This window comes from Mobula birostris, chromosome 3 (genome assembly GCF_030028105.1).
Source record: "Mobula birostris isolate sMobBir1 chromosome 3, sMobBir1.hap1, whole genome shotgun sequence".
Lineage (NCBI taxonomy): Eukaryota > Metazoa > Chordata > Chondrichthyes > Myliobatiformes > Myliobatidae > Mobula > Mobula birostris.
Genome location: NC_092372.1, coordinates 99,363,761 through 99,378,346, shown reverse-complemented (window position 1 = coordinate 99,378,346; position 14,586 = coordinate 99,363,761). Strand labels below are relative to the sequence as shown.

The window sequence follows — 14,586 nt, the reverse complement described above, 5'->3', positions numbered from 1 at the left end:
GTGTTTCCCTATCATTTTCAATGTTTTGTTTAATGCACAGTGCCCCAGCCTTAACCTAGTCCACACAGTTTCCTCTCTTCTGTATCCCCTACCTGCCCTAGTACCTGCAACACTTTTTTGTATTTGATATAAATGCCTCCCTTTCCCCGTCCTGTCCCACCTTTCTTGTCACATTTGGTTGATTTTTTCCCAGATTACACACTTAACCTCTGCTTTACTGATACTAATGCGCATTTCTATATTTTCTTTTTTAACGCTTTCCTTGACAACTCATCCACCCTCTCATTCCCCTTCACCCCTACATGTGCTGGAATCCAGAGGAATTTTACCTGACCTCCCTGACTTGCAATTCTTGTGACTGACTGAAGGACTTCATAAAGTACATCTTGCCGATTGTTTGAGTGAAAAGACCTTAAACTTGCTAGAACTGAGGATGAATCTGAGCATATCAACACTTTGATTTGTCTAGCTTTCTCCACCCATCGCAACGCAACCAACACTGCCAGCATCTCCACTGTATACACCCCTAAGTTATTAGATGTTCTTCTGCTGATTCCAATTTCTTTTGCTGGTATAGCCACCCCAAACCCTGTCACTCCTGTTTCAGGTTCCTTAGCACCATCTGTATAAATCTGAGTATAATCACTGTACTTTTCCATCACATGACAGTTAAATGCACTTACCAAATGAGTTTTATATTTTCCTATCCTTTTTACCTCTAACAAACGCCAGTCTACGTCAGGCCATCGAAGCTTCCATGGAGCTACAACCGGATAAGCTACTGAAGGACTTATCCTTAGATTAAACACTCCACATTCTTTAGCAATATCATTCCCTATCCGATTAAAGTTATCCCTTTGAAACCTCCCATTTTCCTAGCACTCCTGCAACACTCCTTTAGCAGGGTGAGAATCATTATGCCCCTGCAAATTAGCCCAGTAGTTTGCCATCAATTGCATCTTTCTTATTTCCAAAGGTATTATTCCCATTTCTACCTGTAGGGCTGACACTGGTGATGTTTTAAAAGCCCCACTGCACACTCTCAAAGCCTGAGCCTGAATCACATCCAGTTTCCTTATAAGAGACCTAGCTGCTGATCCATATGCTATATTTCCATAATCCAATACAGATCTTACTAAAGCCACATACATTCTCTTCAACACTGAACAACTTGCTCCCCATTCCCTACCAGTCAAACATCTCATCACATTTATTACTTTTTTACATTTCTCCTCAACTTTCCTGATATGGTCTTCCCATGTTAATCGTGAATCAAATATTTCTAATATTTTGAAACTCTTATTGAAATGCTTCATTTTTATCTTAGCAGGAGTTCAGCTTAGCTGCTGAGGCTGTCTTCCTTCAGGCCAAAAGAGCCCAGTTCCAACTTCTTCGCCTCTGATGGCACTCAATACCCTATTGCTTCATCTTCTACTACTGATTCTAATCCGCATTCTGAAGTGACTCCTGCATCTTACCCACAGTTTCCTCCAAAATATGCCAAGATATGAAATTGATGCACTATCAATAACTCCAAAAGACTGGAAGTAGAGTAAATACTGAAAGGCTTTTTTTAGCAGTAAAATGTGACCTCCACCATGCTGAGTGGAGTGAGAGGAGGAGCAGTGACACAATCGCCTTTATTCAGGGGTCTGTGGGAGGAGCCACAGGAGCAGTCAGCAGAGGGGCGTGTCCAGACAGGTAACCCAGTTACAACATATATACACGGTTTACCACAGAAATATATCTGAGTGCTGATGAAGGTCCTGGCCTGAAACATTGACTGTTCACTCTTTTCCGTAAGTGCTGCCTGGCCTGCTGATTTCCTCCAGAATTTTGTGTGTGTTGCTTTGGATTTCTGCAGATTTTCTCATGTTTATAAAATGTATTTAGGGGCCCTTGTTGTCAGTGATAGGGCAAAATTTTGATCAAGTCTCAAGATGTGTGGGATCGGACTATGTCTAAGCTCAGGAAAGCAGAAAATGCACCGGCTTTTGACAGTTAAATAAAGAGCTGTTGTTGGGCAAAACCTGACAGACAGAGAGTGACAGGTCACCGATGACCTGAAATGGAAGGGGAATGTAATGGCCGAAAATGCACTTAAATGAAGGACGTATGAAGTTTATTCAAAAGTACCGATGGTTTATTCACAAGACCGCATGGTTAATTATTTATGTTGAGCTTTTAACGTGCCTTCAAGAATGTTTATTGTTGCAAAGCAGGGACAGCACACGATTCTCTTGCCCAATGGGATAAAAACATGGATATTAAGAGAAGAGGATTTCCCTGCCTAAGGATGGACTGCAGGAGGAGATACTCGAGTAGTAATTCGAATATGAATGACAAGATGTAATTAAAATATCAGGAGAAAGAAACATCAAAGAAACCTGAATGCCAGAAAGCTTAAGGGTGGTGCAGAAGACAATGGAAGAGGACCTTAGTAGGACATCAGATGTGGGAAAATTGAATATATGATGTCATAGAGATAATTTCAAAACAAATAATTAATTCTCGGGATATTGGCATTTATTAACCACCCCTAATTGCTTTTGAGATGGTGGTGGTCATTCCAATTTTAATGGTTTGGGGGCTTTATCATGGACACGTATATGGCCTAATACCTTTACTTGACACTTATGGTGTTTGCTTGTTTGAAGTCAGATGGCAAAGACCAGGCATTCCATGGTATACCACTGAGATCTTGCCTGCAGAATACCCCTAATATTATTTGCTGGAGGATAATGTTGGGGTGTGGCTTCATCTCATGTCAAAGTTACCACTGATTTTATAATTTCTTAAGATATTTCTGACATTCAAAATGTCATTTAAAATTTAATAATATAAAATATACCTACATTGAAGTAATAGACAATATATCTAATGTATACAAAAATATCTAAAGTTAAAATAATTATAAAAATTAATTGGCATAAGACCTGAGAGGTGATTCTCCAGTGATGAAATTCCATTTGTTACTCGCTAAGTCCTGGACTTCTGCATTCAACAGGCACACCAACACAACTCCGAGACTTATTAAAAATTTATAGAATTTAGTGCCTGATGTTTCTGATTAGAATGGCCAACACAAGCTAGCTGGACTTACTTAGGTATCTGTTCCGGCTCAGAAGGTCTTTCAGCCCCTCTTGGCCAGGCGAATTCCAGCAGCACAATTTGTTTTGTTCTCTTTAGCCCTCACTTTATTTCCCTGTAGCACTGCAATTCATCATTTTACACTTGCCCAGCATCTCCCCCTTTTAAGGAAATTTGAATATTTGGCGAAAGGCAAAAGTAGAACATGCAAACTCCACAGAATGAACCTGTATTCTGGAAACTGTGAGATAGCAGGACTGCCTTCCTAGTGCCCCTTTGTATTGTAAGATGATAGTCTGATGTAGTTGAGTGGATTGTTAGGCCACCAGGAAGACAGTTCTGGATCAACCATATCAACTGTGGTGTCAGGGACTTCGAGTGGTATTATAGGGCAAACAGAGCAAGGAAAACAGATTTCTTTCCCTGGGGGACATTACTCAACCACATGATTAAGTGTCTCTGCTTGAAACGCCGACTATTTACTTTTTCCCATAGATGCCGCCTGCCTTGCTAAGTTCCTCTAGCATTTTGTGTTTATTGCTTTGATTTCCAGCATCTAGAGACTTTTTTGTGTTTGGGATTAATCGACCAGGTGGGTTCTTACAATGATCTGGCAGATATGCATCACTATTACTAAAAATAACCTATTAATTCAAGCTTAATTATGTATTTCAGTGAATTTACAGTGTCTGACCAACAAAATATGAATCAAATACACTTCCACATTTTTAGTCCAGGCTTCTGTCCAGTCACATTAACACAATGCTACATTCTCTTTGACATCATTTTGTATTTCAAAAGTGAAAGTTTTGTGTTTTTATTAAGTTGGATAGATTAATTAAAAGGAATATGTGTAGGTATCAAATGGCAACTAAATGCAATTTCGTAGTGTGCAACTACTCCTTTCTTCAAAACGTTTGATTGCTTGCGATTTTTTATTTGCAGTTGCTTCTACTTTTTTTTGCAAGACTGCTTTATAAATGGGAAAGGAGCATCAGATTTTCTTACCTCAAAATTGACGTGTCCATTCATTAAACGATTGGCACAGCCCTCATTTAAGAAGTAAATATCCTTGATCAATAAACTGCAGAATGGAATCACAATCTGTCAAAAATGTAAGTGGATACTGTTAATTAAATACTTCATTTTCATCGTAAGCTTCAGCTAAAGAATTCATTCAAGTAATTATGGTATTAAATACAGATATTGACAAGCCTTAAAGGACAATCTTATCTAACTGAAAATGCAGCAGGTTACAATGTAATTGAGAAAAAATGGTTTCTTCTAACACCATGCAATTATTAATTAGCAACTCTAATGTCTTGTGTGAAATTCTTTTTGCATGTTAGTAGAGGAATTTTGATAAGGATCTTCATTAGGGAGCTTAATGTAAAGGAACCCTTTGGAGGTAGTGATCGTAATAAGATTGAATTAATATTGTAATATGAGAGGGAGAAGCATAAGTCACATGCATCAGCATCACAATGGAATAGAGGGAATTACAGAGGCATGAGAGGGGTGCTTGCCCAGGTGGATTGGAGGAACAGCAAAGCAGAGATAGCTGAATTTTCTAGGAATAGTTCATAAGACGCAGGATAGATATGCCTTACAGAAGAAATTACATAGAACCATAGAAAATAGGTGCAGGAGTAGGCCATTCAGCCCTTCGAGCCATTCAGTATGATCATGGCTGATCATCCAACTCAAAACCCTGTACCTGCCTTCTCTCCATACCCCCTGATCCCTTTAGCCACAAGGGCCAGATCTAACTCCTTCTTAAATATAGCCAATGAACTGGCCTCAACTGTTTCCTGTGGCAGAAAATTCCACAGTTTCACCACTCTCTGTGTGAAGAAGTTTTACCTCATCTCGGTCCTAAAAGGCTTCCCCTTTATCCTCAAACTGTGACCCCTCGTTCTGGACTTCCCCAACATTGGGAACAATCTTCCTACATCTAGCCTGTCCAATCCCTTTAGAACTTTCTACGTCTCAATAAGATCCCCCCTCAATCTTCTAAATTCCAGAGAGTATAAGCCTAGTTGATCCAGTCTTTCATCATATGAAAGACCTGTCATCCCAGAAATCAATCTGGTGAACCTTCTTTGTACTCCCTCTATGGCAAGAATGTCTTTCCTCAGATTAGGGGACCAAAACTGCACAAAGTACTCCAGGTGTGGTCTCACCAAGGCCTTGTACAACTGCAGTAGTACCTCCCTGTTCCTGTACTCGAATCCTCTTGCTATAAATGCCAGCATACCATTAGCCTTTTTCACCACCTGCTGTACCTGCATGCCCACTTTCAATGACTGGTGTACAATGACACCCAGGTCTCGTTGCATCTCCCCTTTTCCTAACCGGCCACCATTCAGATAATAATCTGTTTTCCTGTTCTTGCCACCAAAGTGGATAACCTCACATTTATCCGCATTAAATTGCATCTGCCATGAATTTGCCCACTCACCTAACCTATCCAAGTCACCCTGCATCCTCTTAGCATCCTCCTCACAGCTAACACTGCCGCCCAGCTTCATGTCATCCACAAACTTGGAGATGCTGCATTTAATTCCCTCATCCAAGTCATTAATATATATTGTAAACAACTGGGGTCCCAGCACTGAGCCTTGCGGAACCCCACTAGTCACTGCCTGCTATTCTGAAAAGGTCCCGTTTATTCCCACTCTTTGCTTCCTGTCTGCCAACCAATTCTCTATCCACATCAATACCTTACCCCCAATACCGTGTGCTTTAAGTTTGCACACTAATCTCCTGTGTGGGACCTTGTCAAAAGCCTTCTGAAAATCGAAATATACCACATCCACTGGTTCTCCCTTATCCACTCTACTAGTTACATCCTCAAAAAATTCTATGAGATTCGTCAGACATGATTTTCCTTTCACAAATCCATGCTGACTTTGTCCGATGATTTCACCGCTTTCCAAATGTGCTGTTATCACATCTTTGAAAACTGATTCTAGCATTTTCCCCACCACCGATGTCAGGCTTACCAGCCTATAATTCCCTAGTATTTCTCTCCCTCCTTTTTTAAAAAGCAGGGTTACATTAGCCACCCTCTAATCCTCAGGAACTAATTCAGAATCTAAAGAGTTTTGAAAAATTATCACTAATGCATCCACTATTTCTTAGGCTACTTCCTTAAGCACTCTGGGATGCAGACCATCTGGCCCTGGGGATTTATCTGCCTTTAATCCCTTCAGTTTACCTAACACCACTTCCCTACTAACATGTATTTCCCTCAGTTCCTCCATCTGACTAGACCCTCGGTCCCCTACTATTTCCGGAAGTTTACTAAGGTCCTCCTTAGTGAAGACAGAACCAAAGTAGTTATTCAATTGGTCTGCCATGTCCGTGTTCCCCATGATCAATTCACCTGTTTCTGACTGTAAGGGACCTATATTTGTCTTAACCAATGTTTTTCTTTTCACATATCTATAAAAGCTTTTACTGTCAGTTTTTATGTTCCCTGCCAGTTTTCTCTCATAATCTTTTTTCCCTTTCCTAATTAAGCCCTTTGTCCTCCTCTTCTGGACTCTGAATTTCTCCCAGTCCTCAGGTGAGCCGCTTTTTCTGGCTAATTTGTATGTTTTTTCTTTGGAATTGATACTATCCCTAATTTCACTTGTCAGCCATGGGTGCACTACCTTCCCTGGTTTATTCTTTTGCCAAACTGGGATGAACAATTGTTGTAGTTCATCCATGCGATCTTTAAATGCATGCCATTGCATATCCACTGTCAACCCTTTAAGTATCATTTGCCAGTCTATCTTAGCTAATTCACGTCTCATACCTTCAAAGTTACCCTTCTTTAAGTTCAGAACCTTTGTTACTGAATTAACTATATCACTCTCCATCTTAATGAAGAATTCCACCATACTATGGTCACTCTTACCCAAGGGGCCTCGCACGACAAGATTGCTAACTAATCCTTCCTCATTGCTCAATATCCAGTCTAGGATAGCCTGCTCTCTAGTTGGTTCCTCGGCATGTTGGTTCAGAAAACTATCCCACATACATTCCAAGAAATCCTCTTCCTCAGTACGCTTACCAATTTGGTTCCAATACGCTTACCAATCTACATGTAGATTGAAGTCACCCATTATAACTGCTGTTCCTTTATTACACGCATTTCTAATTTCCTGTTTAATGCCATCCCCAACCTCATTACTACTGTTAGGTGGCCTGTACACAACTCCCACCAGCGTTTTCTGCCCCTTATTGTTATACAGCTCTACCCATATCGATTCCACATGCTCCTGGCTAATGTCCTTCCTTTCTATTGCGTTAATCTCCTCTCTAACCAGCAATGCTACCCCACCTCCTTTTCTTTTATGTCTATCCCTCCTGAATATCGAATATCCCTGAATGCTGAGCTCCCATCCTTGGTCACCCTGGAGCCATGTCTCTGTGATCCCAACTATATCATATTCATTAATAACTATCTGCACATTCAATTCATCCATCTTGTTATGAATGCTCCTTGCACTGACGCACAAAGCCTTCAGGCTTGCTTTTACAACACTCTTTGCCCTTATACAATTATGTTAAAAAGTGGCCCTTTTTGATTTTTGCCCTGGATTTGCTGGCAAGTTGTTCTCAGGGCGAGGCAACCATGGCTGACAAGGGAAGTTAAGGAAAGGGTATATAAGGTTGCAAAAGTGAGTGGGAAGTTGGATGACTGGGAAGCTTTTAAAATCCAACAAAAGGCAACTGAAAAGCTATAAGAAGGGAAAAGATGAAATATAAGGGCAAACTAGCCAATAATATAAAGCAGAACACTACAAGTTCTTCAGTTATATAAAGAGTAAAAGGGAGGTGGGAGTTGATATTGGACCACTGGAAAATTATGCTGGTGAAGTAGTAAAGCAGGAAAAAGAAATGGCAGATGAACTTAATGGGCACTTTGCATCAGCCGTCACTGTGGAAGCCACTAGCAGTGTGCCAAAGGTCCGTGAGTGTCAGGAAGCAGGAATGAATCCCATTACTATTACAAAGGAAAAAGTGCCAGGCAAACTGAAAGGTCTTAATATGGTTAAGTCACCTGGACCAGATGGACTACATCCCAGAGTCCTGAGAGAGGTTCCTAATAAGATAACAAATGCATTGGTCATGATCTTTCAAGAAACATTTGATTCTGGTATGGTTCCAGAGGACTGGAAGATTGCAAATGTCACTCCCTCTTTAAAAAAGGAGGAAAGTGAAAAAAAGGAAATTATAGGCCAGTTAGCCTAACCTCATGATTGGGAAAGTGTTGGAATCTACTATTAAGAACGTGGTTTCAGGGTACTTGGAGACTAATGATAAACTAAGTCAAAATCAGCATGCTTTCTGTAGAGGGAAACCTTGCCTGACAAATCTGTTCGGATTCTTCAAGGAAGTGACAAGCAGGGTGGACAAAGAAGAGTCAGTTGATGTCATTTACTTGGATTTTCAGAAGACACTTGACCCAACTTTCTCAGCCGTATGTAATGTGAAACAAGGAGATTAAACAAACCATTGTAGTTATTTCAGTGCTAACTCTATTCATGAGGGTTTTGACAGCGCATCATATGAAAGAAAGGTGAGTTTGATTTCTACGCATGACTATGTACGAGTATACTCTGGAAGTTGTTGTCAGCAATGAAAGGCTTCTCATTATTGTCATCACAAGTTCTGGGCCATTATCTATCAGGGATCTCTAAATTAGGACATAAAGACAGGATAAGTAATAAACCCAATCAGCATGTTTACATCTCACTCAATGATAAAAATTGGTGCTGGTTACTTGCCCTAAACATAAATGGACCGTCATGGCTGTTTTCAAAATCTGTTCCACCTACAAGAAGTGGTGGCTATAGCCCAGTCCTTCACAGGAAAAGCCCTCCCCAGCCGGAGCACAAATACAAAGTGCGCTGCCACAAGAAAGCAGCATCGATCATCAAGAACTCTCACCTTCTCCATTACTGTCAGGAAGGTGGTCGAGGAGCCTTTGGTCCCATACCACCAGATTCAAGAACAGTTATTACCTTTCATCCAGGAGGCTGCTGAACCAGTGTGGATAACTTCACTCAGCACAACACCGAATTGATCACTGAACACAACCTATGAACTCACTTTCAAGGACTCTGCAACTTGAATTCTCAGTATGATTTATTATTATTATTGTTGTATTTGCAGAGTGCATCTTCTTTTGCATATTGGTTGCTTGTCAGTCTTTGTGTGCACTCTTTCATTGATTATATTGTATTTCTTTGTTTTCTTGTGAAAATGAATCTCAGGGTAGTATATGTTGATAAATAAGTACTCCAATAATAAATTTACTTAGAACTTTGAACCTTTAACCTCAATTGTTCTGTTTTGGAAATTGGTTCTATATGTTTCTATATTGAGAAAAAAGAACAGGCTATACTAAGGACTGGGGTTGAAAGAATGGGAAAGGTGGTGGTGAGATAGAACTAGGTGTCATCAGCTGTTCTATGAACACATACGTTGCTGCTTTTGAATATGCTACAAAGGAGCAACATGTAGATATAGGATCTGCGTGTCTCAGTGAGGAGTCTTCAGTCTAATTTTCAAACAGCTTCACAATCATGTTGACCCCTGCTTCACGGATGCATAGAAATCGCATTTTGCTTGAAAGGAAGGTTTTGTGGAGAACCGTCAGCTGAGATGATTGTAACAAATCCTTGAGAAGTTGTTAATAAGTCATCAGTAAGAGCAAAATACAAAACATCAAACTGAAGAAGCCTCGATTTTAGTTAAGTCTTTTTCTCATCTTGAGGCTTATCAGAAGTCACATGACCAAGGATTTTTAAATGCTTTTATTGTGCATGATCAACCCTTACCTTTTCTCTGGTGCTATGGGCTGTTGTTGATCTCTGGGCTGCTCCTCGCAAAGCCGTCCTGTAATTGTAGAAATTACTAGAAGGATCCATTTGGTGCTTAAAAGGAAAGCAAAATCAGTGATTATTTTAAAGTTGAAAAGTATACATGTTAGAATTATCTTCTACAATATGAATTTAATTGACTAACTTGAAAAAAATAGTTTCTATGATTAATCACACTCCTATAATATTTATTCCAATAAAATTCAGATCTTATAGAAAAACAAAGAACATTCAAATTCCATTAATATTTAACTTAACAACACAGTGGAATGGATTTTCTGTTTTTCCTAACTATGATTTAATGTAACCTGATCTCAATTAATTTGTTGCTTGAATATAACGTGAAACATAAAGGAAAGCTACCAAATGATACACTAACAAACAAAGAAGTCAAGGAGAGTTCTGCCAAAGGCAAACAAGGAAATATAATTGAAAATAATATCCATTAATCAATATGATATTTTACCTGTTCAATCAACAGAAGTAAATAAAGTGATTTGTGTATCAGCAAATCTATCAAAGTATGAAATGATTTGATATTACACATTACAAAATATAAGAGCAAAGATCTGGAAAATAATAATGTCAATAATTTATTCTAAATGTACCAAATACACTCCTTTGGCTCATCAAGGCTGTACCATCTCAGCAACAGAGCTATCCAAATAGTCCAGTCCCTTGCCTGCTACTAGAGTCCTGTCAATACTACTCTTTCAGACATGTATCTTAAGAACATAAAAAATAGGAACAGGAGTAGACCATCTGGCATGTTGAACCTGTTCACCCATTCAGTATGATCACGGCTGATCTGGCTGTGAACTCTGCTCCACCTACCTGCCTTCAAGTTTAAGTTCAAGAATAATTATCATTCAACCATACATAAATACCCATGAATAAAGCCAAACGAAACAGCATTACTCCAGGGCCAAAGTGCAAAACATAGCACTAACAGTCAGACACATACAAAATATCAATAAAATACAGTCACACAAAAATGTATATAGTCCAAGACCCTGAGTCCATGAATGTTTCAGCAGATTGCAATCAAACACAATACAGCTTGACTTCCTGCCGAACGAACACTGGGAGGCCGCACTGACTCTAGCATGGACGCTATGCCACACTGCCCCCGACACTCCGGTGGAGCAGACCGACTCCAACGCCTCTCTCCTGGGTGACTATAACCAGGCATCGCTGCGACTTGATGCCTAATCCTCACTACGACCGTGGCCATGCAGCTCCCCACCGCCCACCGCTCTCGCTGCCCGTCAATAAATCAGCGAATCAGACTTCCAGCATTCCACATTAACAATGTCCAACAGGATCTTGCGATCACAAGAGAAGCGACTAAGATTATCACTCGCTGTTAACTGCACACCGACTCCTCCCCCACTTCTCGGACGCAGGCAGCAGCACAGTCTGTACCAAGTCCAACTCCTTCAGTTTCTCTGCCAATGAGCAACTTGCGGATGGGGTATACCTGCAGTACTTTAAGTTCTTAATGTCCAGCAGGGTCTTGCAGTCGTATCACATGTGTATAAAAGACAATAGCAACTCTGGTTGACCCTGTAGAAGCCGCTGCAATTGAATGTCTTTTCCACAATTATCAAGGATTCATTTAACTATGCTTAAACGTATCTTAATGTTGAGGTAGCATCTATTGCTTACTTGGGTAGAGTAGTATCCCTGCTCCTAAATTCAATTCCTCTAGCAACAGGCCAGCATCCCATTTGCTTCTTGTTAACCTGTTGCACCTGCAAACTTCTACGATTCAAGCACAAGCACTCCCAAGTTCCTCTGCACACCTTTTGCCATTTAAATAACAATTTTATCTTCTATTTTTCCTTCTGAAGTGTAAGACCTTACATTTATAGCATTGTACTCCATCTCCCAGACCCTTCCTACTCACAACATATATTTTCTTTCTGACCCTCTGCATCTTCCTTTTAAATATGACCATATTTCTTCATAGAATGATTTTTGTTCGATCAGTTGTCCCTTGTTTTCCAACTATACCATAAATAGTAAGTTTTTTCTCTCTCTCTCTCTCTCTCCCATATTTCTATGTGTTTTATGACTTTACCTAGGTCAGACATGTTAGGAATCGCCTTTGTTCCATTGAAAATAGCACCACATTTTATAGTCTGTTCAGATACCTAAGGCCTTTTTTTCCTGTAACCCTTTCAGCAAAACTCTTATGCATCCTCTCTGAAACTTTTACACATTGTATTTGCTGAGGTATGATTATAATACCACAAGACACAGGAACGGAATTAGGCCAAACAGCCCATCCAGACTGATCCGACATCCAATCATGTCTGAATCATTTTCCCTCTCAACCCCATTCTCCTGGCCTCTTCTCGTAATCTTTGATACCTTTACTAATCCAGAACCTCTCAATTTCTGCTTTAAATATATCACTGACTTGACCTCCATGACTTTCTTGAGGTAATGAATTCCACAGATTACAGAACCCCTGGCTTAAAGAAATTCTTCTTCACTTCTGTTCTAAGGGGAAGTCCTTTATTTTCTGAGGCTATACCTTCTGGTCCTAGACTCTCCCACTAATGGGAATATTCTGTCTACATCCACACTGTCTAAGCCTTCCTTCTAAATTCCAACGAGTACAGGCCCAGAGCTAAACAATACTGCCTAAAATCTATCACGTATTTACATGTATTGTGTTGTTTTATTATTGCATTCTTTATCTCACTGTGCATTTTTTTGTGCTGTATCAGATGGGAACTAACAATTCATTCTCCTTTACACTTTTGTACTGGAAATGATATTAAACAATCTTAAATAAAACACTCCTCATGTTAATCCTTTCATTCCCTGGAGAATTTTTGTAAACCTCCTCTGGACCCTCTCGAATACTACCACATGCTTTCGTAGATATGGGGCCTAAAACTGCTCACCATGCTGCAAATGTGGTCTGTAGGGTTGCCAACTTTCTCATTTCCAAATAAGGGACAAAGGTAGCAGTCAAATATGGGACACTTGTGTTTACCACGAGAAAGACTACCATGACCATGAAGCCTTGCACGGGCACCTGTGTGTGCACGTGTGACGTGCGCATATGTGTACGTGCCGATTTTTTTCTACAAATCGGGTTTGGCTTAATCTTCCCGATACTGATACACTGTACATACATTATTTCTACTTTATATAGGCTGTGTATTTATCATATCATTCCTGCTTTTACTATATGTTGGTGTTATTTTAGGTTTTATGTGCTATTGGTATGATTTGGTAGGTTATTTTTTGGGTTTGGGAATGCTCAAAAATTTTTCCCATATAAATTAAGGGTAATTGCTTCTGTGCTTTATGCCATTTCAGCTTATGAATGGTTTCAAAGAAACGTTCCACCTTAGCGGGGGAAATACAGGACAAGGGCGGTCCCGTATGGGACAAGCCAACTTAGCCCAATATACGGGATGTCCCGGCTAATACGGGACAGTTGGCAACCCTAGTGGTCTGACCAATGCCATATAACATCTCAGCATGTACAGTATCATCCCCAGTACTGGAAATACTATACTGGTTGTGACCAAACCCATCTACCTTTTATAAAGGTTCAACGCAACACCTCCATCTTATGGGTTATTTGCAAAATTGGAAATGGATCTCTGTTAATCCAAGTCTAAAGTATTAATAAATGTTAAGTAAAGCAGTCTTCCCAGTACTGACCCTCGGGAATTCTACCATTCACTTTCCTCCTGTCTGGAAAACAACATTTCACTGCTCTTCATTTCCTGTTATTCAGCTAATTTCCTATCCATGCTGCTACAGCCAGTTTTAATTCATGGGCTTCAGTCTTGATGACAACCGTAATTTAATGACACATTACCAAGTGTCCTATGAAAATTCTTGTATGCCAAATCAACTACTTTTCCTTATCAACTCATCATTACCTTACAAACAAAACTCTACCGAGTTAATCAGTCAGAAATTGCCCCTAATAAATCTATATTTAATTTCTCTAAGAAACTATCATTTCTGTGCTGATGATTGTTTTTAAAACTTCCATTACCTAATTTAAATTGGCTGATACGGGCTTGCTCAATTTATCCTTACACACTGACTTAAACAAGTGAACAACACTTGCAATTTCCAATCATCAGACATCTAGATTTATCTGGGAAATTATAGCCATAATTTCAGCAATTTCCTCATTTACTTTCCTCATAAATTAGGATGCATTACATCTCAACCAAGTGATCTATTGTCTCCAACTTGCTTGTTTAAACGTCCTCTAGTCTGACCAAGTCCTCAATTACATCTTCCTTTCCTTAAGCTCCAGTAGCATATCTGTCCTTGGTGAAAGCTCAAAGTACCTCAGTCTAGCACATCAATCATGTCTACTTCCTCCATAATCAGATTTCTTTTTTAAGTATAATTAATCAATACAAGATATTTCTATTTTGAAAATGAATACGCCATTGTCTTGTAGTACACTCTGTATCATCAGGATTCAGGATAGCTGAATCACAATAATAAATTTTGTGTTGGTTGTACTCACCTCAAGGATATGAAATTTGGCTGTTTTGATTTTGGCCCATGTTTTCTTTAGCCTGGAAACTGGGCTCATGTTCATGCCAGCTGAAAACAGACA

General features: G+C 39.7%; 1 protein-coding gene across 3 annotated transcripts in view; it reads right to left on the bottom strand.

The window, feature by feature from the left end:
- rasgef1ba (RasGEF domain family, member 1Ba) overlaps window positions 1-14,586 on the bottom strand; it is a 74,651-nt gene that overhangs the window by 19,520 nt on the left and 40,545 nt on the right. For all 3 annotated transcript variants that reach the window (XM_072251902.1, XM_072251899.1, XM_072251901.1), the window contains 3 exons: window positions 14,494-14,573; window positions 9,930-10,025; window positions 4,099-4,194 (listed from right to left, as the gene is read on the bottom strand). In XM_072251902.1, coding sequence (XP_072108003.1) covers window positions 4,099-4,194; window positions 9,930-10,025; window positions 14,494-14,573 — 272 coding nt within the window. The remainder of the gene's footprint in view (window positions 1-4,098; window positions 4,195-9,929; window positions 10,026-14,493; window positions 14,574-14,586) is intronic.